We start from the raw sequence: 26397 nt of genomic DNA on the forward strand, positions 1-26397 counted from the left end.
GAGTTGCGCTCTTGTTTTCCATGCTGGGGTGCAACGGCGCGATCTCGGCTCACCGCAACCTCCGCCTCCTGGGTTCAAGCGATTCTCCTGCCTCAGGCTCCCGAGTAGGGATTACAGGCATGCGCCACTACGCCCGGCTTATTTTGTATTTTTAGTAGAGACGGGGTTTCTCCATGTTGGTCAGGCTGGTCTCGCACTCATGACCTCAGGTGATCGCCCGCCTCGGCCTTCCAAAGTGTTGGGATTACAAGCGTGAGCCACCGCACCCGGCTCCGGCCTGCTTTTAAACAGTCTTCCTCCTGATGCGTATTTCTCTGGGGCAGGGGCATAAACTCCGCCCTCTGACAGCCCCTGAGGGCTCCGCCCCTACGCGAACCTCGCCCCTACTCTTCGTTCACTCTATCTCTAGAGCGGGAGCCAGACGCCGACCCAAGCGGAAGTGACGTTAGGTGTCCGCCGGAGGTGTCGTTGGTGTGTTGCGCGACTGGCCTTGAGGGAGAACTGGTGCCTGCTCCCGGAGAGATACAGCTATGTCGATCGAAATCGAATCTTCGGAGTGAGTCCTGCGGTGGGGATGTTCGCGCCTTGCCGGGGGCCTGGAGGTTAAGGGTGTGGGGCGGAGGGTACTCGGGAGAAGGCGTCCGAGAGGCCAGGGAGTGGAGGGCCATTTCCTTGCCCCCAAAAAAGCATCTTGGATCTCGCTACCTCGGAGGTGGGCCCACAGGAAAGTAGCAGCTCTCAGACGTGAAGCCCAAAACCTCGAGGGAGGTGGCACGGGTGGGGAAAACACACCTTGCAGACCTAAGTTCTGTCCTTGGCCGACTGCTGGCGCGCTGTGATTGACCAAATTAAGGATCCACTCTGGACTCCAGTCTAATTATCTGCGCAGGGGGATAGGTCTCTTTAAGCCTTGCTTCTCTCCCTGTCCAGCTTATGCAATGTGATTCGTTGTCTCTGTGCTTATACGGCCCCTTTGCTTTTCTCTGCCTAGCGTTTCTCACTCAGTATTGTCACTGTTTGATAACCTCACCCCAAACTAGCCTTTGTCGGTGCCTAGGAGCTCCTTTTCCTTGTGTTCTCAGTGTCTAGCATACCTTAGAGGAAGAGTTAATTGCTTTTGGAATGAATGAACAACTAGCTTTTGGAATGAATGAACAACTATCAGGCCCGATCTGGCACTGAATTTTGGGTTGTCTGGGGAGAGACAGACTGGAGACTGGGCTAGAAAGAAAAATTTTCAAGGAATAGGGGATGAGAATTAGTGACTAAAGAAGACCTTAGTGTGCTTTTCCAGAACTCCATCCTCCACCTGTCCTTGCCAACACTTAATAATAATTAAATTAACAGACATAAAAATTGTGTCTGAGTGTAAGGGAGGGAGAGGACCTTTTTTGGAGACTTCATAGGAGGAAGGGAGGTTTATGCATTCAGCAAATACTGAAATGATGTTAACCTACTTGTCCAAGGTCACATAACTTTGATTCAAATCCCAGACTATCTTCAAAGCTTCTAGCTCTTTATGTATTCATTTCTGTTTGAAGGTAGGGAATTTGATTTTGGCTATGTCAAATGTGAGCTGTTTGAGGAGAGAGATGACTTATTTTGGGAGTGTAAAATGGAAGTCAACGGACATGTGCTAAGGAAGATAGTATCATAGCAGAATAACAGGGGTCTAAGTCTGGATACCTGCATACCTCATAAAGGGGCCATGAGAGAAAAAGACTACTGCAAGTAGCAGCAATCAGTTCCCTTTTTTTTTTTTTTTGAGACGGAGTCTCACTCTGTCACCCAGGCTGGAATGCAGTGGCGCGATCTCCGCTCACTGCAAGCACCGCCTCCCACGTTCACGCCATTCTCCTGCCTCAGCCTCCCGAGTAGCTGGGACTACAGGCGCCCACCACCATGCCCGGCTAATTTTTTTGTATTTTTAGTAGAGACGGGGTTTCACCGTGTTAGCCAGGATGGTCTCGATCTCCTGACCTTGTGATCTGCCCGCCTCAGCCTTCCAAAGTGGTGAGATTACAGGCGTGAGCCACCGCGGCCGGCCTATAGTTGTTTTTAAGAAGAGGGGCCAGGTGCGGTGGCTCACACCTGTCATCTCAACACTTTGGGAAGCTGAGGTGGATGGATTACTTGAGCCCAGAAGTTTGAGACCAGCATGGTCAACATGGCAAAACCACGTCTCTACAAAAAATACAACAATTAGCCAGTGTGGTGGTGCATGCCTGTGGTCTCAGCTACTTGGGAGGCTGAGGTGAGAGGATCACCTGATCCCAGGAGGCCGAGGCTGCAGTGAGCCACAATCACGCCACTATTCTGTCCAGCCTGAGCGATGCAAGTGACCGTTTCTCAAAAAAAAAAAAAAAAAAAAGAGGATGTTTGCTTTCTCCTCAGGAATACATGCTCTAGAGCCACACTGCCAGTTTGAGTCCTGATTTTTCCACTTATTATCTCTATTATCTGATCAAATCCTCATCTGTAAATTGGGGATAAAAGTAAACTTACCTCATAGGTTTTATTTTATTTATTTTTTTGAGACAAGGTCTTGCTCTCTTTCCCAGGCTAGAGTGCAGTGGCATGATCACGGCTCACTGCAGCCTCAACCTTATGGATACAAGCAATCCTCCCACCCCAGCTTCCCAGGTAGCTGGGACCACAAGCACACACTATCATGCCTAGCTAATTTTGTGTGTGTGTGTGTGTGTGTAGAGAAGGGGTCTCCTTATGTTGCCCATGCTGGTCTTGAACTCCTGGGCTCAAGGGATCCTCCCACATCAACATCCCAAGTAGCTGGGACTACAGGCACATGCCACCATGTTTGGCTAATTAAAAAAAAAATTTGTAGAGATGGGGTCTCACAGCTGCCTGATCTGGTCTCAAACCTCCTGGTTTCCGCAATCCTCCTGCCTCAGCCTCCCAAATTACTGAGATTACAGTCATGAGCCAGCATGCCCAGCCTCATTTAGATTATTTTGTATAAATAACTAGTCTAGTCATTTAAAGTATTTCAGTGAAGTGTGCTACAATATAATTACAAGAATGAATAGGAAACTAGGCTCTGGATTAGGAAATAAGATAGTCACCTTGATACCAACTCCCTTTCTAGCTGACTGAGACATTAGGCAAATGATTTCCCTTCCTTGAACCCCAGTTCTGTCTCTATGGTTGGGGGGGTCCCCTTATAGTTTAGATTCCGTGATTTTGGAAAATTTTACTCACATGATAAAGAAATAGTAGTGAAAGGAAGATGATTGAGTAGGAGCTTGGTAGGCTTTATTTTTGACCTCTGGTGAGTGAGAATCCCTGAGCTGAACGATTTGTTTTCTTTCAGTGTGATCCGCCTTATTATGCAGTACTTGAAGGAGAACAGTTTACATCGGGCGTTAGCCACCTTGCAGGAGGAGACTACTGTGTCTCTGAATACTGTGGACAGCATTGAGAGTTTTGTGGCTGACATTAACAGTGGCCATTGGGATACTGTGTTGCAGGCTATACAGTCTCTGAAATTGCCAGACAAAACCCTCATTGACCTCTATGAACAGGTAAGAGTGGTGGTGATGCTGATCCCCATGGGTTGGTTTGTTGTGGGCCAGCTCCCCAACTAAAAAGCGTCAGTGAGCATTCCTTCAAGCACTGTAGGGCTGCATCAGCCCATACAACAATGGCAAGGCTTGACATTGTATTTTTTCTCCCTTCTTGGAAAATCCAGGATTTCCCAAATTAAAATTCTTTCCTTTTTTTGAGACTGGATCTTGTTCTGTTACCCATTCTGGAGTGCAGTGGCAAGATCACAGCTTGCTGCATCCTCCATTTCCAGGATCAATCCTTCCTCCTGCCTCAGCCTCCTGAGTAGCTAGGAACACAGGCACGCACCACCACGCCTGCCTAATTTTTGCATTTTTCTGTAGAGACAGGATCTCACCATAATACCCAGGGTGGTCTCAAACTCCTGGGCTCAAGCAGTTCGCCAGCCTTGACTTTCCAAAGGGCTGGGATTACAGGCACGAGAGAGCCTCAACTTTCTAATCACATAGTTAGTCTTTCTGATAACTAGCTCGTACCTATCCTGAGCCATTTCCTTTGCACAAACCCAGGTGTGATTCAAGGGGCCCAGGAGTAACAAAGATACCCCTATCACTGGTCAAATTCCAAGAAGCTCCAAGCCAAGAACCTAGGACAAAGATCAGACAAATTTGTGATTATAAAACAGCAGAGTAGACTTTCTGGAAATAAGATTGTAATTTGAAGTAAAAGTAGTGAAATTGGTTTTTTGTTTTTGTTTACTAGTTGTTTTTTTTTTTTTTTTTTTTGAGACAGAGTCTCACTCTGTTACCCAGGCTGGAGTGCGGTGGTGCGATCTCTGCTCACTGCAACCTCCATCTCCGGGGTTCAAGCGATTCTTCTGCGTCAGCCTCCCGAGTAGCTGGGATTACAGGCGTGCATCACCACGCCCAGCTAAGTTTTATATTTAGTAGAGACGGGGTTTCACCACATTGGCCAGGCTGGTCTCCAACTCCTGACCTCAAGTGATCCACCTGCCTCGGCCTCCCAAATGCTGGGATTACAGGTGTGAGCTGCCGTGTCTGGGCAGTTTGTTTCTTTACAATCCGTATGAGTTCAATAATTCCCAAAGAAAATTTTGGTAACTGGAGAAAGGTTTCTCTGGATCCCATGGGTATATTCCCATCTTTAGCTTTCTTTGGCATCTACATTCTGAGCAAGAAGCCTGAGAGGAGGGGAGATTGGTAGATAAAAATGAAGGATAGAGTTTGAAGGATTGAAATTATTATTTATTTATTTATTGAGACAGATCTTGCTCTGTCGCCCAGGCCAGTGTACAGTAGCATGAGCTTGGCTCACTGCACTCTCCGCCTCTCGGGTTCAAGCAGTTCTCCTGCCTCAGCCTCCCAAGTAGCTGGGATTACAGGCATATACCACCACACCCAGCTAATTTTTTTAATATTTTTAGTAGAGAGTCGGTTTCACCACGTTGGCCAGGCTGGTTTCGAACTGCTGACCTCAAGTGATCCGCCCATCTTGGCCTCCCACAGTGTTAGGATTATAGGCATGAGCCACCAAGCCCACCAAGTCCACCTGAAATTGCTAGTGAAAATGGAAAGGGGCACTTCCTGGTATTGGAAATCCTTTGACAGGCCATATCTGTGTTAGATATTTTACCGAAAAATATTAATAAGACAATGTGTTGAAACATCTGGGGTTTTTTTTGTTTTTTTTTTAATTGTCCAGGTTGTTCTGGAATTGATAGAGCTCCGTGAATTGGGTGCTGCCAGGTCACTTTTGAGACAGACTGATCCCATGATCATGTTAAAACAAACACAGCCAGAGCGATATATTCATCTGGAGAACCTTTTGGCCAGGTCTTACTTTGATCCTCGTGAGGTATGACTGTGGTAATGAAAAGGAACTTTTTGTTAACTTTGGAAATGGAATAACATGATCTTTTTTTTTTTTTTTTTTTACCATTTTATTGTATACTCTTTGTGATTTTAATTTTTTAGAATGATGCTTCTCTGTTTATATATGTTGGCTGAAATTTGCGTATGTTAAAGAGAATAATTTTGTTCAGTTTTCTGATTATTTGAGTCTTCTATACACCTCAGTTTAGATGATTGCGTGTTGGTTAGTAAAAAAAGCAGAAAATTTTATTCTGATGTCATTTCCACATTAGCCCTCCCCGAAGTGCTGCCTAACTGCTGGTATGTTCACTGATCATTTGTGTGTCTTGTCCCTAACAATTGCAGTTTCCTTCTAGCCTTTTTAGTCCCTAGAAGCTTGTGCTTTTGTTTCTTAGCGGATTATGCTTACCAGTAGAGCATGATGATAGTCTTTTATTCTTCCAAAACCTTATTATCTGTATAGTTTCATTCTTCCTAAACCTTATTATCTGTATGGTTTCATTCTTCCTGCCCACCCCCCCAGCCTTTTACTAGAGGTTTGTCAAAATAGGAGGAAAAAGGATTAAAAAAATTTTTTTATGGGTACATAGTAGGTGTATATATTTATGGGGTACATGAGATATTTTGATATAGGCATGCAGTGCATAATGAGGGTAAATGGAGTATCCATCACCTCAAGCATGTATCCTTTGTGTTACAAACAATTCTTTCAGTTATTTTAAAATGTATAATTATTATTGGCTATAGTCACCCTGTTGTGCTATCAAATACTATTTCTTATTTATTCTTTATATTTTTTGTATCTATTAACCATCCCCACTTTCCTTCTTACCCCCGCCACCTCCACCCTTCCCAGCCTCTGACAACCATCCTTCTACTCTCTATCTCCATGTTTTAATTTTTAGTTCCTGCAAATAAATGAGAACATGCAAAGTCTGTCTTTCTGTGCCTGGCTTATTTCGCTTACCATAATGAGCTCTAGTTACATGCATGTTGTTGCAAATGACAGGATTTCATTCTTTTATATGTCCAGCTAGTACACCATTGTGTACATGTACCTCATTTTCTTTATTTATCTGTTAATGGTCACTTATCGTTGCTTCCAAATCTTGCCTATTGTGAACACTGCTGTAATAAACATGGGAGTGCAGATATCTCTTTGATATACTGATTTCCTTTTGGGTGTGTACCTAGCAGTGGGATTGCTGGATCATATGGTACCTCCATGTTTAATTTTTTGAGGAATCTCCAAACTATTCTCCATAGTGGTTGTACTAATTTACATTCCCACTAATAGTGTACGAGGGTTCCTTTTTCTCCACTTACTCACCAGCATTTGTTATTTCCTGTGTTTTTGTATAAAAGCCATTTTAACTGGAGTGAGATGATATCTCATTGTAGTTTGATTTGCATTTCTCTAATGATCAGTTGTGTTGAGCACCTTTAAATAAACCTGTTTGCCTTGTGTGTGTCTTTTTTTGAGAAATGTCTATTCAGATCTTTCACCCATTTTTAACATTGGATTATCAGATTTTTTTCCCGTAGAGTTGTTTGAGCTCCTTATATATTCTGGGTTTTGTTGTTGTTGTTGTTGTTGTTTTTGAGACAGAGCTCTGTTACCCAGGCTGGAGTGCAGTGGCGTGATCTCGGCTCACTGCAGCCTCCGCTTCCTGCGTCCAAGTAATTCTCGTGCCTCAGCCACCAAGTAGCTGGGATTACTGGTGTGTGCCACCACACTCAGCTAATTTTTGAGTTTTCAGTAGAGATGGGGTTTCGCCATGTTGGCCAGGTTGGTCTCAAAGTCCTGGCCTCAAGCAGTCCACCCGCCTCGGCCTCCCAAAGTGCTGGGATGACAGGCATGAGCCACCGCACTTGGCCCTGTATTCTGGTTATTTGTTTATTTGTTTATTTATTTTTCTGAGACAGAGTCTTGCTGTTGTCTCCCTGGCTGGAGTGCAATGGCACGATCTTAGCTCACTGCAACCTCCGCCTCCCAGGTTGCAGGAATTCTCCTGCCTCAGCCTCCCGAGTAGCTGAGATTACAGGCACCCACCACTATGGCCTGGCTAGTTTTTCTATTTTTAGTAGCGACAGAGTTTCACCATGTTGGCCAGGCTGGTCACAAACTCCTGACCTCGGGTGATCTGCCAGCCTCAGCCCCCGAAAATGTTGGGATTACAGGCGTGACCCACCCTGCCCAGCCATATTCTGGTTATTAATCCCTTGTCAGATGGGTAGTTTGCAAGTATTTTCTCAGGAGGAAGAAGAACTTAATAGGCACTGGATAATAGAATGTTAGAGTAAACCTACAAAATCTATGAGGATAAAGGAAAGGATTTTAGATTACCAGGACAGGATTTAACTTAGAGGTGGTGAAGCACTTCTGTGCTGGGAGCCATTTAAGAAATTACTAAAGAGTATAAAAGAATTCTTGGTTCTGCAAATTTTTCAAAAACTGGGTTTAATGTGGTTTACTTGGACTCTTTTCAGAAAAATAGCAGTGTGTCCTTTGGCCAGGAACTCAATGAAAAAATAATAATAGTGTGGATTGGCTGACCTCAGTTTTCTCCCAACTCATACTTTTGAAATGCAAGCGGGCAGAATTGGGAAGTCATTTTCAAAAACTAAATTAGTTCAACTAATCCCTTCTTTAACTGGGTAATTTCTTTTCACATTTTCCTCTGTGTATGCTTCTGCTTGTTTGTTTTAAATAAGCACACTCATATCTTGTTGTTGCTTCTTGGAAATGATGCTACACCCTCTCCTTTTTCAGGCATACCCAGATGGAAGTAGCAAAGAAAAGAGAAGAGCAGCAATTGCCCAGGCCTTAGCTGGCGAAGTCAGTGTGGTGCCTCCATCTCGTCTCATGGCATTGCTGGGACAGGTAATTCAATTCCTGTAGAGGCCAGGTGTGGTGGCTCACACCTGTCATCCTTGCACTTTGGGAGGCTGAGGCAGGAGAATCACTTGAGCCTAGTAGTTGGAGACCAGCCTAAGCAACATTGTGAGACCCTGTCTCTACAAAAAGTAAAAAAATTAGCGGGGTATGGTGGGGTGTGCCTGTGGTCTCAGTTACTTGGGAGGCTGAGGTGGGATGATCACTGGAGCCCAGAAGATTGAGATGACAGCTATGATCATGCCATTATACTCCAGCTTGGGCAACAGAGTGAGACCCTGTCTCCAAAAATAAAAATAAATTTAAAAAGTGAACTCCTGGTACAATTTCCTAATTTCCTATGTATAAACTATGTCTTAGCTGAAGAAATTGTACACCCTAAGAATTGGGGACTACCTACAGAGTTGCTTATTCCAGTAACTGTGCTGTTCCACTCTCCCTCTTTCCTGGGAGAGGCAATATAGATTAGTGGTTAAGAACAAGCTCTGGAGTCAGTTAGAATTAGGGTTACCATAGAATTTATCATCCTGTCTGGAATATCGTTGAGAGTACAGTTGATCCCTATGCCAGAACACCAAGTGCAAATAGTAACTGTCCTGGAAAGATTGGAACAAATGCCCATCCTAGTTAGAATCCAGGCTTTCTCATTTACCAGCTATATAGTCTTGGCAAATTACTTAACTTTTCTGGTCCCATTTACTCGTCACAGTATTGAGAGTAAGGATTAAGAGAAATAATGTTCATAAACACTTTATACATTTCCTGGCACCTTGTAAATAGTAAATGGTAGCTGCTGGTGATGATTTTTTAAAAAATTACTAATAGTGTTGCCAGCATGGTCATTATTATAAAGCTACTTAGAGTAATAGATATATTATAAATAACAAAGGGCACAGGTGATTAATAGGGATGTTAATAACCTTTTTGCACTAAATCTGCATTTAGAAAAGGACCAAAAAGCTATTTGTTGCAGGCCTGCAGTGACTCTGAGATTCAAAAGTAAGCTGCTTTTTGGCCTGGCATGGTGGCCCATGCCTGTAATCCCAGCACTTTGGGAGGCCAAGGTGGGTGGATCACCTGAGATCAGGGGCTGGAGATCAGCCTGGCCAACATGGTGAAACCCCGTCTCTACTAAAAATACAAAAATTAGCTGGGCGTGGTGGCAGGAACCTGTAATCTCAGCTACTCGGGAGGCTGAGGCAGGAGAATCACATGAACCCAGGAGGCGGAGGTTGCAGTGAGCCGAGATCGAGCCATTGCACTCCAGCCTGGGAGACAAGAGCGAGACTTCATCTCAAAAAAAAAAAAAAAAAAGTAAGCTGCTTTTTGATTTTTTAATCAAACTAATAGCTGTGCATTGTTTAAGTAGTACTTCAGGGCTTACAGTGAAAAACAGTCCCATGTGCTTCCCTTCTCCACCTCTGATTCTTAACTTTCCTGACTTAGCTCCATAGCTGAATACCATGTTTATACTGTTATTACCTGATTTTTTTTTTTTTTTTTTTTTTTTTTTTGGTCATTAGCAACTAACTTTCTTCAGCGAAAAATGATTTGTCTTATACCCACTCTCCTCAATACACACTTACTCTTCTTCTGGATTTTCAGTAGAGCCGTATCACAACTTTTGGTTCAATCTGTATTCAATGTTTACATAGTTATTTTTATATAGCTATTGTTCACAGCTAAAAAATAATTACATGTAATTTCTTACATAAATTTTTATGATTTGCAATAATTATTGCTTATTTTTTCTTTTGCCTAGTTTTCTATGCACTTCTGCTAGTCCAGCCTGAGTATTTCTAGTAGAACCGTCAAAAGTCCTTTTTTTTCCGCTTGCTGATATCTTTTCTGAGGCCCTTCTCTTTTTGTTCCCATCAGGACTAGTTCTCTTGCATTGCTGCACAGTTACTGTACCAGGACTTCTCTCATCTTCATACTGGGAATTTTGGGTCTCTTATTTTTTTTGTAGGTCTTATTTATAGATTCCTCATTTTTCTTTCTTTCATAGTTAGACCTTTTTTTTTTTTTTTTTTTTTTTTTTTTTTTTTTTTTTTTTGAGACAGAGTCTCACTCTGTCGCCAGGCTGGAGTGCAGTGGCACAGTCTTGGCTCACTGCAACCTCCACCTTCTGGGTTCGAGCAATTCTCCTGCCTCAGCCTCCCGAGTAGCTGGGACCACAGGTGCCCACCACCATGCCCAGCTAATTTTTGTATTTTTAGTAGAGACGGGGTTTCACCATGTTGGCCAGGATGGTCTCGATCTCTTGACCTCGTGATCTGCCCACCTCGGCCTCCCAAAGTGCTGGGATTACAGGCGTGAGCCACCGCACCCGGCCTTTTTTTTTTTTTTTTTTTAATTAAATGGAGAACAGAGCCTTGCTGTGTTGCCCAGACTATCCTGCCTCTGCCTTCCTAAGTACTGGGATTACAGGTATAAGCCGCTGAGCCCAGCCTAGACCCTCATTTTGTGGGAGTACTGAGTCCAGTAACTTCCTGAGAAAGGAAGCATAGAAATAAATTTTTGAGATTTTATTTGTGTCTGTAATACCGTGTATCTTTCTTTCTCTTTAAATGTTTAAAGTTTTATTATCCTTCCAGCATTGTCCCTGTATTCCTATTTTTTCTTTTTCTCTGAGTTTTCCCCTTCCCTGTTTGTTTTGCTGACCATATGTGGGAGTTTTCCTCAAATATTTAGAGCTCTCTGCTATGGTATGTCAGGTTGGGTGGTTGGAAAGAGGAGTTTGAGAACTGATAGACTTCAGCCTGGGATGATAGGATGGGGATCCTCATTTGTCATTCTCTGCAGAAATGTTCTCTTGGGCTGGTCAACTTTTCCAGAGAGTAGTTCCTGCTTGGAGAGTAGTTCTTGCCTAAACCATATCTTGAGAGTGAGCTGAGAGGATGCAGGTAGGAGTGGAGGATAGAGAAATCTCACTGTTCAGCATACCAGTGTACACTGAAGCCCCCAGTTTTCATTGTGGCTTCTCACCTCCACCCTGTCCTCAGCTCTACTGAGATTTTCAGAGCCTAGGGACCTCAACCTTTCCAGAATATACATCACCTGATTTCTCTTGAGGCTAAGGCGAGGTAGTTGCTCAGGGTTGGGAGAAGTCGTGGTAGCTAAATGCTCCTTGTACAGACTTTAATATTGCCCCTGTTTTCAGCCTTGAAGCATGCCTTGTCCTTGAAGGGTATGTGATTCCTCCAGTTCCTAAGCCTTTTTGGAGTTTTGCAAGGTAGTTTGGCTTGCTTCTTGTGGCTTCCCCTTCTTCACCTTGTACAATTAGGTTTCAGTTTTCTCTGTTTTTGGTTTCCACTAGTCCATTCACTTTTCACCTTCTAAAATTTAACAAACATTTTTTTCTTGCTGTTCTCCCATTCTCTTTGTCTTTTGGGGCATGTATCTTTTTTATTCCTTAATTACCATCACTCAGTGGATTTTCTAGAGACAGTGGAAATAAACTCATGTGTTCTACATTTAATTGGTTAGATGTGAAGAGCAAGTGAGGTTTTGGTTCTAGGTTTCGTTTCCCTTTAGTTTCTGGTTTGAGTGACTTGGTAGAAAATATAAGAAGGACAGATTTGTTGGGGGCTGGGGTAGAAACTAGGGATAGGGGAAATGATCCGTTTTTAGATGTTTTGAAGTTCCTGTGGGACATACAAGTGGAAACTTGCAGTATAGGCCCTTGGATCTGTGAATCTGGACCTTAACCTAGAGGTTTTGGCTAAAATTATAGATTTGGAAATTATAGTAGTAGTTGAAGCTGTAAATGTAATTACCTAGGGAAAGCATGTAGAAGAAGAAAAGTAAAATGTGGCCGGGTGTGGTGGTTCACATCTGTAATCCCAGCACTTTGGGAAGCCCAGGTGGGCGGATCAACCGAGGTCAGGAGTTGGAGACCAGCCTGGCCAACGTGGCGAAACCTCGTCTCTACTAAAAATAGAAAAATTAGCTGGCCATCATGGCGTGCGCCTGTAATCCCAGCTACCTGGGAGGCTGAGGCAGAAGAATCACTTGAACCCGGGAGGCAGAGTCTGCAGTGAGCCAAGATCGCGCCACTGCACTCCAGCCTGGGTGACAGAGTGAGACTCTGTCTCAATTAAAAAAAAAAAAAGAAAAAATATATTTAGCAAAGAAACTTTGGAAAGGAAGAATGTTGAGAGCATACTAGTCTTAGAAATACTGCATTTAATAAAGACCTATAATTTGCATCATTTTGGTAGTGGACACAAGAATATCTGTTGGAACCAGTGCAACCACAGTGCAAAAACCCAATTCTGTTATTTATAATAATTCCACGGATGACAATGGAGAATACCACAAAACCTAGGAATAAGAGAAAAATACATTTAGTATATGATGTTGGGACACTGACTTTAGAATTGCGGGGGAGAGGTCAGATCAGAGCCTGCTCCCATATTTTATGTAGCATAATTTCAGATAGAAAGTTAGATATTTTAAGATAATAGAAAAACACTGGGAGATAATATAATCTATCAAACCTGATAGTCTTCCCAAGCTTAGAGATTAAACACCAAGGAAAAGGTAAACAGATTTCATCACTCGAGAACGGAACTTAAGATGAAAAGAAACCTATAAAGCTATAATCCAAAATAGACATAGTCACAGCTACTTGGAAGGCTGAGACAGAAGGACTGCTTGAGCCCAGGAGTTCAAGGCTGCAGTGAGTTGTGATCATGCCACTTTTCCAGCCTGACAGAATGAGAACCCCTCTCTTTAAAAAAAAAAGTTGGTAAAAGAATTCTTTGCAGCAAACATAAACAACAAATACCTTTATCACGTTAAAGCTCACAAATTGGTGAGAATGGTAAGACTATGATAGATAAGTGAGCAAATAACATGAATAAACAGTTAACAGAAGAGGAAATATATCTAATGAATACAGAGAAAAGTTCAACTCATTAATCAGAGAACTGACTAAAGTAGGGTATTCTATTTCTACTTATTAAATTAGCTAAAATTTTAAAATCAGTGGTCCCCAACATTTTTGGCACCAAAGACTGGTTTCGTGGAAGACGATTTTTCCACAGATGGTGGTGGGGGTGTCAGGGGGGTGGGTTTGGGACGAAACTCTTCCATCTAAGATCATCAGGCATTAGATTCTCATAATGAGCATGCATCCTAGATCCCTCGCATGCGCATTTCAAAATAGGGTTCATGCTCCTATGAGAATCTAATGCTGCGCAGATCTGACAGGAGGTGGAGCTCAGACTGTAATGCTCTTGCTCCCTGGCTACTCACCTCCTGCTGTACAGCTGGGTTCCTAACAGGCCATGGACCAGTACTGGTCTGCAGTTCAGGGGTTGGGGACCCCCGTTTTAAATGATACCAAAAATTATTGAGTTTTCTTGGAATAACAAAAGGAAAGGGGAATAAACATTGATTGTGTGCTTATTATGTGAACATGTGCTTATTATACAGGCTTCACTTATATTATTTTGTTTTATCCTCTATGAATTAGGCTTTTTTTTTTTTTTTTTTTTTTTTTTTTGGAGACAGTCTCACTCTGTTGCCCAGGCTGGGAGTGCAGTGGCGCGATCTTGGCTCACTGCAACCTCTGTGTCCCGGGTTCAAGCAATTTTCCTGCCTCAGTCTCCCAAGTAGCTGGGATTACAGGCATGCACCACCACGCCTGGCTAATTTTTGTATTTTTAGTAGAGATGGGGTTTCACCATGTTGACCAGGCTGGCCTGGAACTCCTGACCTCAGGTGATCTGCTCACCTTGGCCTCCCAAAGTGCTGGGATTACAGGCGTGAGCCACCATGCTTGGCCCCCGAATTAGGCTTTTTTTCCTGACTTTTTCAGTTGGCAAAACTGGGAGTCAAAATGACATAGCTGGTGAATGAGTTAGCCTAGGACCATCTGTCTCCAAAGTTCATTATTTCACCCCTCATAATGCAGTTGTGAACACTATTGCAACTGCAACTTTTTTTGGAAAGCAGCTCTTTTGGAAAGGAGTTTGGCAGTATATATCAAATATATCAAAAGCCTTAACCATTCATGTTCTTTTTTGGATTTGGTAATTTCTTTTCCAGGAATATACCCTAGGAGGGGAATATCCCCAAAATAGAAAAAGCTTTATGTCCAAAGATGTTCATTGCAGCATTATTTAGGTGATTGAAAAATTGGAAGCAGTGTAAATGTCCACTAATATATTGATTATGTTAACTGTGAGACATCTACTAGATGGGATATATTTTACAGCCATTAAAATGATAGCTGTGACTAATATGACCTGTTGATAGGTGAAAACAGGAGAAAATAAAATTTTACATATAGTATAATTACAACTAGGTTAATGAAACACATATGTGGGGGGGGGGAAGATTGGAAGGTAGTATATAAAATGTTAATAGTGGGTGTGTTTGAGTGTTAGAACTATGGGAGATTTTTGTTTTCCAAGTTTTGTTTATAACAAAAGAGCCACTCCTATAAGAAAATAGGTGGATGATAGACTTGTTGGCTCTCAGGTCCCCTTCACCCTTAGATCAGCCTGTGTTCTTGGACACACAGGGGAGCACAGATTACTTTATGTTTGGATGGCCAAAAATAGTTGGGGTCTAGATGGCTCACAGCTTTCTCTGAACCTCATCCTTTCGGGCTTGGTTTCTGAGCACTTATGACCAGATCTTAAAAGCACCTGAGCAGATTGCTATATATTTTTTTTCCTCATAGGCACTGAAGTGGCAGCAGCATCAGGGATTGCTTCCTCCTGGTATGACCATAGATTTGTTTCGAGGCAAGGCAGCTGTCAAAGATGTGGAAGAAGAAAAGTTTCCTACACAACTGAGCAGGCATATTAAGGTAGGATCCTAAGACATTCAGCCAGTCAGTAATCATTTGTTGAGGACTTGTCATGGGCTCAGCCAGGCCCTGTGCCAGGGGCTTGGATAATTGAGGGGGAGAACTCATTCTCCAGCTCTGACAATATTCAAGGTTGCTGCAGGTGTCCACTGGGATACTGCTGTGGCCTGGGAGTGGTACACCTCAGATGTGTCATCTAATGGATGGACATCTAGCTTGACATCTAGCCCACCATCTGCCCTTGCACTTCTTCCCAAGAAGCCTGCATTTGGAAGAATGGTTAGTTCTTTTTTGGTTACACCTGGGACTGTGAACTTTGTATGTACTTCTCCTGTTTACCATTTTTATTTTGCCTGCTATGTGTCAGGCAGAGTGCCAGTGAGGGATTACAAAGTGGGCTTATGTGATGTTTGAGGAAAATGATTTTATCTTCCTATGGTGTGGTTTTTAAAAATTTTTTATTTATTTTTTATTTTTTTAAATCTGAGAGTTTTCTAGGAAAAAGTGTTCTAGGTAATTCCCAGAATTACAAGTGTATTTGCTACTTTAGCATCTCTATATTACAGTTTCTCTGGATTTGTGCTCTAAATTCCTGGATTTTAAAATACTTCATATTCCTCAAATCTTTGACTTTGGGTTAACATTTTGGGTTTGCCTTTTCTGGATTATATATTCTAACTTGCAGATAAAGATATTTTTAAGCAGCACCTTTATTTACTCTGCCTGAAACCTTGAGACAAATAGAAATCCATCATTATTATGCTGCTGGGCTAAGATTTTCTGTTATAAACACTTTCCTTTTTTGGCATTTAAGGTGAAATCCACATTAGAGCTTTTCTTTGTTCTTTCTACCTAATTTTCTGTAGTTTTCATCTGTTATTGGGAGCGTCCTCACTAGCAAATGCTCAGAATGCATTTATCAGACAGTATATTAGCTTTAATTAGTTCTTCTAAGTTTGGTCAGCTACACATTATCACTTCATTAAATGAAGGTTATGAAACACTGATAGAAAGTTTATTTACAAAATAATATAGGGAAACATACATTTACTTTGAAAAAATGAGTTTTTTCCCCCTGAGATACACAACAGGAACATATTAGGCCATACTGAGTGTGAAAGTCACGCTAACAGTGGCTGATTCTAGCAAAACATTACAGTCTGAGCTAACAGGATTACTTGTTCTAAGTCCCATGTTAAAATAGCTTTTGTCCTTTCCTTTGGAAATATCAATCTCACATTCAAAAAACTAGCTTCAACTTAGTGCCTGGACTTAAAACTAAGTCAGAGAAAAATACATCCACCCAGCTCCCTGCGTCCAGGTACAGAAATACCCCTCCAATACTCTATAATATGGGCCAGCTATGACTTTATGCTAGGGCAGGGTTTCTCAAAAGGTTAAAAAAGGAATTGTTTTAAGTCCACTAGATAAAAATGCATCTGTTTCATTGTTTCATTTGAAACAGTTTGGTCAGAAATCACATGTGGAGTGTGCTCGATTTTCTCCAGATGGTCAGTATTTGGTCACTGGGTCTGTTGATGGATTCATTGAAGTATGGAACTTTACTACTGGAAAAATCAGAAAGGTAAAGTATTTTAAATGTGTTAACCTTCCTAGTGGAAAAATTACCTACTTTGAATTACTTACCTATGGCCTCTAAATCAGATTAGTTGAAAAAGGATCTGTATGTAATGAACATGTATTACTTTTGTAATTAAAAAACTCATTTAAAGCTAGGGACAGTGGTGCACACCTGTGGTCCTAGCTACTGAGGAGGCTGAGGCAGGAGGATCACTTAGTTGAACCCAGGAGTTCAACCCAGCCGGGGCAGCATAGTGAGACCGCGTCTCTACCAAAAAAAAATTTTTTTTAAATTAACCATGCATGCTTGTGTGCACCTATAGTTTTAGCTGCCTGAGAGGCTGAAGTGGGAGGATCCCTCAAGCCAGGAGTTTGAGGTTGCAGTGAGCCATGATTATGCTACTGCATTCTAGCCTGGGCAGCAACGCTGTCTCAAAAACAAAAAGCAAAAAACGGTATGTTTAATTAAATTCCAATTTTATTAACCAAGGGAGGACCTTTATGATCTGTAATTGTTTTATTATCTATTATTTTTACAAGTAAAAAATTTTTTTTCAGGCTGGGCGTGATGGCTCAGGCCTGTAATCCCAGCACTTTAGGAGGCTGAGGCGGGTGGATCACCTGAGGTCAGGAGTTTGAGACAAGCCTGGCCAACATGGTGAAACCCCTTCTCTACTAAAAATAAACTAAACAAAAATTAGCTGGGCCTGGTGGTGGGTGCCTGTAATCCCAGCTACTCGGGAGACTGAGGCAGGAAAATTGCTTGAACATAGGAGGTGGAGGTTGCAGTGAGCCGAGATCATGCCACTGCACTCCAGCCTGGGCAACAAGAGCGAAACTCCATCTCGGGGGAAAAAACAAAACAAAACAAAACAAAACAGAGTTTCGCCCTTGTGGCCCAGGCTGGAGTGCAGGGGCACGATCTCGGCTCACTGCAACCTCCGCCTCCCGGGTTCAAGGGATTCTTCTGCCTCAGCCTCCAGAGTAGCTGGGATTACAGGGACGTGCAAAAAACAAATTTTTTTTTCAAGGGGTTATATGTACAACTGATACAAAGTTCAAAAAAACAGAAAAAGTTACTCAAGTAGTGTTTTGCTCCTACACTTGTACCTCAGCTAGTCATTTGCCTTCCTTGGGCCAGCCAGGATTACCAGTTTCTTATGTAACTTTCCTGGAATATCCTGTGTGTGTGTTACTTATTATGTATCCTTTTCAAAATTTTGTAATACAGATGATAGCATACTATATACCCTGTTATACTTCTTGCTTTTTATAGCATATGTTGGAGATTATTGCTGTATTATATTACATTGCATGGATTGAACCATGATGTATTTAACCACCCATTTTATTTAAGATCATTTCCAATCTAACCTAATTGTAGTACTAATTCTATTTCTCTTATAAATGAAGTTAAACATCTTTTTCTATGTGAAAAGCCACCAATTTTTTTTATTTTACCGAAGTCACTAATATTTCTTACACTATGAAGTCTGTTAATATCTTTTGCCCATTTTTCTGTTGGATTGTTCTTTATTGATTTGTAGGAGCTCTTTATATTTTAAGGAAATGAAGTTTTATAATATACATTACAAATATTTTAAAATTTTGACTTTTATCTCTTGATTTTGCTTGTTTTGTTTTACAGACTTGACATTTTTTTATATCATCAAATTTATTCATCTTTTTTCCTACAGTTTCTTCTAGTACTTTAATCTTTTATTTTATGTTTAATTTTTGACCCTTCAAGAATTTGTTTAGCGGGATAAAGTTGGTATAGATCCAAGTTAGTTTTTTCCCCATATAGCTATTTACTAACTTTTATCCACTGATTTAAAATGTAATTTTTTACTGGGCGCAGTGGCTCATGCCTGTAATCCCAGCACTTTGGGAGGCTGAAGTTGGTAGGTCACTTGAGGTCAGGAGTTCGAGGCCGGCCTGGCTAACATGATGAAACCTTGTCTCTACTAAAAATGTAAAAATTAGCTGGGTGTTTTGGTGCGGACCTGTAATCCCGGCTACTTAGGAACCTGATGCAGGAGTATTGCTCGAACCCGGGAGGCAGAGGTTGTAGTGAGCTGAGATTGCATCACTGCACTGCAGCCTAGACGACAGAGCAAGACTCTGTCTCAAAAATAAATAAATAAAATGTAATTTTTATCGTAGAGTACCAAATTCCATTCTATGGGTAGTGGATTTATGAGTGATTTTTACTTTCTACTTTATATATTTCTTTATAGTTTGCTTTTATTTTTTAAACCAGGAAGCAGTCTCACTTTATAATTAGAAAAAAATAAGAAAGGTAATCCGTTTGAACAATAATGGATAATAAAAGAAGCATCACAAATAAATAGATTAGTCAGTAAACTGTTTCAGGAAAGGTAGCTGATCATTTGGAAAAAATATTAGTTTAGTTTCCCACATCATACAAAAATAGGTAAATTCAGATTTATTAAAGATGTAAAATATGAAACTAGAGAAATTTTGCCTAGAAAAAAATCAGTAAGGAAAAGATCTAGAGTAGTATGTGGGTATTTTTTATAATACCAATTTGAATTGTATAAAATTATTTATCCCCAGCAATATCACTGGGAACTAGTTACTTACTAGGAACGTGTATGCACGGCACTTCTGTTTACTTTGGGGGTTTAGAGTAGGTACAATCCATTGCCCCTGGTTTTTGTGAGTTTGTAGAGAACTGGGGTCTTGGCTTTGTGTTATTTTGATAACTGCTAACCATTGTTTCTTTAGGATCTTAAGTACCAGGCCCAAGATAACTTTATGATGATGGATGATGCTGTCCTCTGCATGTGTTTCAGCAGAGATACAGAAATGTTAGCAACTGGGGCCCAAGATGGAAAAATCAAGGTATGGATTAGTGCCACAGCCTCTCATATGTAGACATTTTGAATGTTCTGCTATGGGGTAGTGTCCTACATATGATATTCAGCATAATAATAGCTACTGATTATTGAGCATCAGCTTTATGCTAATCACTTTACTTTTTCTTATGTAATCTTAGTAACTCTGTCTGGGTGATCCAATAACATACTTAAGGTCACATACTTGGTAAGTGATAGATCTGGGACTTTAGTTCATATCTGCTTATGCCCTTTCTATTGTACCACCCTGGCTTGCTGTATAAAAATCAAAATAACTAACTTTTTTTTTAAGGGGATGGTCTAATAGCCAATTTGTTGTGGTTTGTATTTAATGCTAGAAATACATCCTGGGCTACAGAAATTGCAGAAATGGTCTCTGCTAAGTGAACTTAGAGTCTATATTTTTGTTTTAATAATTTACAAGGAAAGAGTTTTAAGTTTCAAAGGATTCAGTTACCATTGTACTATGTGAACCAGACATCATATTCAGCTATTAGCATGCATTTTTAATGCTGTTTCAGTACATTAGTGAGCATTGCATCTTGCTTGGCTCTGTGGGCTATTAATAGTAGGACACTTAACAAGGTTTTTTTAATTCTTTTTTTTTTTTCAAATAAAGGTGTGGAAGATTCAGAGTGGACAATGTTTAAGGAGATTTGAGAGGGCACACAGTAAGGGTGTCACCTGTCTAAGCTTTTCTAAGGATAGCAGTCAGATCCTTAGTGCTTCTTTTGACCAGACAATTAGGTAAGTAAAAATCCCAAAACTGCTCTCACTTGAGTTTGATATAATGAGGCCATGGAGGGAGGTACTAGTGATTCCTTACGCTTTTACCATGATGCTTTTACCATGATGATGTGATATGGAGAGGGAAGGTATGTGAGACCTTATGTCCCCAAAGTACAACTGACACTTGTTGTTGTGTCATTTGAGTTTTTACCCAGAAGAGACATTTGAAAGGGGGTAGCAGTGCTTCATGTTTCTCAGAGTATGGTCTTATGGACCTACCTGCATCATAATCACTTTAGAGGGTCTGTTATACTCTAAAGGACCCAGCTGAGACCCACTGATCTCAATCTCCTGCTAACCTGTTTTTTAGAGGTCTATCCCTGAACAGAAGCTTGTGGTATTACTGGCATATTTTCTTCCAGCCTCTTTCTTTGCAAAGCTTTTGTTTGATTGTTTGATATAGTGAAAATTACACCGTATACACAATCACATAGCCCTCTTCACTTAATATTATAACATGAGCTTCTGTAATTTATCTAAAATGCATTCAATCATTGGTCACAACCATAAGATATTAAATATTTATTGTTCTTTTCATTTACTTTCATTTGGTAGAATTCATGGTTTAAAATCTGGGAAAACCCTGAAGGAATTTCGTGGCCATTCCTCCTTTGTTAACGAAGCAACATTTACACAAGATGGACATTACATTATTAGTGCATCCTCTGATGGCACTGTAAAGGTTAAGTATTTGCTATCAGTTTATTTTGGGTTGTCTACCCCATCTTTGTCCTTTGAGGAGTTTTCAGTGGTGATAATGGGAATGATTGTGCTGTAGTAAACCTCTTTCCTGGCTATTTTAGCCGTAATTGAGGTGAGTCTGAGACAACAACAGTATTCTGTGGGTAATTCCCATTGGCCTTGGGACCCCAATCTCAAACCTTTTCAATCCAAACAAACTTTATCATGTGTAGGAAAAGAGGAAGGGTGAAGAGTCCTAAACTTAAGCCATCCCCCATTCACAGATACACATGGTGGTTAAATCTGTTTTGCCATAGGTATGGTCCACCTGCTAACAGTCAAATTCACAAAAGTCTCAGTGGCCTAATATAAATAGATCTCTTTTTTGTTGCACAGCCTCACTGCACTCCTGGTCCCCAGATTTAGGGCCTTCCTAGTAGCATTTATAGAGGAATAGAAGAGGTGTTGAGTAAAACTAAGCCTTCTCCTAGATAGTTATTTAATAAGTAATTTGCTGAAAGTAATGGATCTTCAGTACCTTTAAAGATTTAGTTATTTGAAGAGAGGTTCTCATTTCCTAGAAAAGATATGAGAAACCCAAATGGAAAATTATTAGAGATCTTTGAGACACTCTTATTTACATTCTGGACCTAATCTTTTTGAATTGTCTTATATGAGTGAGTACTTTGTGGCAGAAGATCTAGACATTTTAATAAAACATTTTAATACAAATATCTAGATATTTTAGATACATATTTAAGTATCTAAAATTCAGACAGCCAGGGGTGGTGGCGTATACCTGTATTCCTAGCTACTTGGGAGGCTGAGGTGAAAGGATCACTCGAACCCAGGAGTTTGAGGCTGCATTGAGCAATTTTCTTACCACTGTACTTCAGCCTGGGCAACAGAGCAAGAACCTGTCTCACTCAATCAATAAATGTATGTATATATATATATATATATATATATATATATGTATATATATATATATATGTGTATATATATATATATATATATGTATATATATATATATATATATATGTATATATGTCAGACCACTGTCTGAAATTGCTGTTCATGATTGGAAATCGAACTGGAAACCCGAAGGCAGGAGATGTATGCTCTCTTGGGATGTATGGGGAAATCACACAGAGCTGTTAGTACTTCAGTCATGGGATTTGCTCTCATGCTATGCATATGGGCCTCACAACTTGTAAATGCCACTGGAAGATGGCTTATCTAAGGTTCCTTATTTTGTGGTCTTTCCCCCTTAGTTCTGCAGTGAGTGGGGCAAAGCGTGTCACTGACCTTTTGAATGGAAAACACTGGAAGCCTTAGCGTTCTTAATTCCTGAAATGTTCATTTTTTCTTCTAAGCAACTGGGCTTCAGAGGAGATTAGGGCAGGCAATAACAGTGTCGACACCAGGGCAACTGTTTTCTCCTGTTTATGGGTATTTATTCAACATCTGCTTTGTGCCAAGCTCCATGGAAGGCACAGAGGAAACACAGCAGAGTCCATGCCTTAGAGACTTTGTACCTGATGAATTGAGTGGTATCAGGACAATGCTATTTAATGTTTGATCCATCCCTTCTCTAAGCACATCTCAGATTTCTGTGCTACCTGATTTAACCCTTTCAGTTCATAGAACCCAGAAGGATAAGGTGAAAAGATAGACCGGGAAAAGTCATACAAGTGGCCAAGAGTAGCTTCCACTTCAAAGTTCCTCATGTGTGTGTGCTAACATTGTGACTTCTGTTCAGTCATTCTCAGTATAAACTGTACATTGGAATCATTTGTAGCTTTTTTAAAAATGCCTATGCCTCACCCTAGACCTGCCACATCAAAATCTCAGGATAGAGTCTCAAGCTAAAAAGCCTCTATTTGAGCCAGGCTTATTGGCACCTGCCTGTAGTCCCGTACTCAGGAGGCTGAAGTGAGAGGATCGCTTGAACTCAGGAGTTTAACGCCAGCAGAGGCAATAGGGCAAAATAGCGAGATCTCATCTCTTTAAAAAAAAAAAAGCAGTTTTTGTTTTGTTTGTTTGTATTTTATTTTAATTATTTTAAATAGAGACAAGATCGCACTATATTGCCCAGGCTGGTCTTGAACTCCTGGCCTCAAGTGATCCACCCGCCTTGGCTTCCCAAAGTGCCGACATTACAGGCGTGAGCCACCATGGCCGACCCCCTGTTTGGTTTTGATATCCAGACAAGGGTAGCTTTCTGGTTGTTTATGACAGTAGCAGTGTTGACAAACAACTAATTTTAAAGAGAGAGAGAGCTCTATTGGCTAAGGAAAAATGTATGAGAAAAGATCATTTTTAAAAGTTTTTAAGTTTTAGTTTGTGACTTTGGCTTTGCCAATAAATCAACAAATACATGATGAATGCTTACTCTATTACAGTTGGTCCTCTGTATCCGGAACATGGATTCAACCAATCACAAATTGAAAATATTTGGGGAAAAAAAAGAAAATTCCACAAAATTCTAAAAAGCAAAACTTAAATCTGCCCCATGCCAAGTACTACATTGAATCCATACAAAGGAAGTGGGGTGCGGGCATTGTATTAGGTATTATAAGTAATCTAGAGATGATTTAAAGCATACAGGAGGATGTGCATAGGTTATATGCAAATACATCATTTTATGTATGGGACTTGAGTATCCTTGGATTTTGGTATCTAAAGGGGATCCTGGAACCAATTCCTCACAGATACCGAGGGAAAACTGTATATGGCAGTGCTGGGTATTTGATTGGACCTAAAATCAAGTAAGAAACTTTTTTCCCCTGAATCATTTCTATTCTTTTTTAGTAAACTGTTAATATTTTAAACCCTAAAACTTTAGAAATTTTTATACCTAAAAAAGGTTTATAACTTAAATTTCTGTGTGGTAGATCTGGAATATGAAGACCACAGAATGTTCAAATACCTTTAAATCCCTGGGCAGCACCGCAGGGACAGATATTACCGTCAACAGTGTGATTCTACTTCCTAAAAACCCCGAGCACTTTGTGGTGTGCAACAGATCAAACACGGTGGTCATCATGAACATGCAGGGGCAGGTGAGTATTCAGAACGTACCCTTGCACAGGACCTGTGGGCCATTCCCCAATCAGCACTTCCTGGTCCAGGCCCACCCTCCCAATAACCAAATTTGGGTTCATTTCTCTGTAAACCGTGTAAGCTGTATTTGTTTTTCAGATTTATTTATAGCTCCATAAAACATCTGTTTGGTATTTCAAAAGTGATCTCCTTTCCCCTGGATGTTTGTATATTAAGCACTTTCATCCTTTGGATAAATGAAGCTCCTATCTGTCTTTAAGCCTCCTTCAGAACCTCACTGAAGATTTTAAGATAACAGTGTTTGTCTGAGTTAGGGGGATACAGTGTAGTATGGATTACCAACTCAGGACATCTCCTAGCTACCACGATCTAAAGTGGAACACTAATAGGAGAAAGGCAGCAGCAGTGTCCTCAGTGCATTTTTAATCAGAAAACCTGCAAGGTTCTCAAGGAATCTCACTTTTGTGGACTGTGAAGTAGCACTGGGGGTGTCAGAAGCATCAAGTTTGAGGACTCAAGCCCTAGGTATGTATGGTAGTGCTATTGGATTATTGGCCTGGACACTTGGGGATCTTGCTGACCATAGAGAAGACCCAGGGGCTGGTGTGTAGTACTCTCTTTCCATTCTTTGAGTTCTGTAACTGATGGAGTAGTAGTTGAGAATCCATAGCTGAGATGGCTGGTCCGCAGTATCTTTTGGGCCACTGCATAATAGCTACAGCTGCCCAGTGCATCTGCTGAGCACACTTCACAGTTCTGTGCTTGACTTTTAAAAATACTTTATTTTGAAAAAATAATTTTAGATTCACATAGAGTTGCAAAAATAGTACAGAAGAGTTCCTGTGTTTCACTCTTCAAATTCCTCCAATGATAACATCTTATATAATGATAATACAATGATCAGAACTAGGAAATTGACATTGGTACAGTTATTAACTCTATTACAGATCTTATTTAGATATAACCAGTTTTTACATGCATTATTTTTATTTATTTATTTATTTTTAAGCAGGGATATAATCATTCTGTAAAGTTTCATTACATGTATAGAGTCATGTAACCACCATTACAATCAGGATACAGAACTGGTGTTTTTTTTTTTTTTTTTTGAGATGGAGTTTTGCTCTTGTTGCCCAGGCTGAAGTGCAATGGCGTGATCTCGGCTCACTGTAACCTCCGCCTGCCGGGTTCAAGCAATTCTCCTGCCTCAGCCTCCCGAGTAGCTGGGATTTCTAGTAGAGACGGGGTCACTCCAAGTTGGTCAGGCTGGTCTCGAACTCCTGACCTCAGGTGATCCACCTGCCTCGGCCTCCGAAAGTGCTGGGATTACAGGCGTGAGCCACTGCTCCTGGCCAGGATACAGAATGGTTTTATTCCCAAAGAAACTCTCATGCTACATCTTTATAGTCACGTCTTCCCCATAACCCTAGCCCCTGGCAACTACTGATCAGTTTTCCATTGTCATAATTTGTTGTTTTTTAAAAAATAGACTTTTAAGAGTAGTTTTAGGTTCACAGCAAAATTGAGCAGAAAATACGGACGGTTCCCATATTTCCTCTGTCCCTCCCATGGGCACAGCCTTCCCCACTCTCAGTATCTCGTGCCAGAGTGGTACGTTTGTTACAACTGATGAACCTGCATTTGGTACATCATTAACACACAAAGGCCATAGTTTACATTAGGATTCACTCTTGGTGTTGTATGTTCTGTAGTTTTGGACAAATGTATAATGGCAGGTGTCTACCATTAGAGAATTGTACAGAGTAGTTTCACTTCCCAGAAATTCTCTGTGCCCTTTCTATTCTTCCTCCTTCCGGCAACCACTGATCTTTTTCTGTCTCCATAGTTTTGCCTTTTCTAGGAAGTTATGTAGTTGGAAACATAAAGTATGTAACTTCTTCATTTTGACTTCTTAATAAGATGCATTTTTCTCCTTGTTTTTTCATGGTTTGATAGCTTATTTTTTATTTTTATTTTTTGAAATGGAGTCTCATCTTCTCCCCCAGGCTGGAGTGCAGTGGCGCGATCTCAGCTCACTGCAACCTCCGGCCCCCGGGTTCGAGCGATTCTCCTGCCTCAGCCTCCCGAGTAGCTGGGATTACAGGCGCCTCCCACTGCACCCTGCTAATTTTTGTATTTTTAGTAGAGACAGGGTTGCACCATCTTGGCCAGGCTGGTCTTGAACTCCTGACCTCGTGATGCACTCGCCTCAGCTTCCCAAAGTGCTGGGATTACAGGCCTGAGCCACCACACCCGGCG

The 26397-nt window shown here is 41.1% G+C and overlaps 1 protein-coding gene across 1 annotated transcript in view; it reads left to right on the plus strand.

Moving 5' to 3' along the window:
• Window positions 1-392: 392 nt before the first annotated feature.
• SMU1 (SMU1 DNA replication regulator and spliceosomal factor) overlaps window positions 393-26397 on the plus strand; it is a 31579-nt gene continuing 5574 nt past the window's right edge. Inside the window, exons 1-10 of the mRNA XM_016960711.4 lie at window positions 393-556; window positions 3332-3542; window positions 5248-5400; window positions 8191-8301; window positions 15011-15139; window positions 16605-16724; window positions 19472-19588; window positions 20222-20349; window positions 20947-21073; window positions 23970-24137. Coding sequence (XP_016816200.1) covers window positions 531-556; window positions 3332-3542; window positions 5248-5400; window positions 8191-8301; window positions 15011-15139; window positions 16605-16724; window positions 19472-19588; window positions 20222-20349; window positions 20947-21073; window positions 23970-24137 — 1290 coding nt within the window. The 5' untranslated portion in view covers window positions 393-530. The remainder of the gene's footprint in view (window positions 557-3331; window positions 3543-5247; window positions 5401-8190; window positions 8302-15010; window positions 15140-16604; window positions 16725-19471; window positions 19589-20221; window positions 20350-20946; window positions 21074-23969; window positions 24138-26397) is intronic.

This window comes from Pan troglodytes, chromosome 11 (genome assembly GCF_028858775.2).
Source record: "Pan troglodytes isolate AG18354 chromosome 11, NHGRI_mPanTro3-v2.0_pri, whole genome shotgun sequence".
Lineage (NCBI taxonomy): Eukaryota > Metazoa > Chordata > Mammalia > Primates > Hominidae > Pan > Pan troglodytes.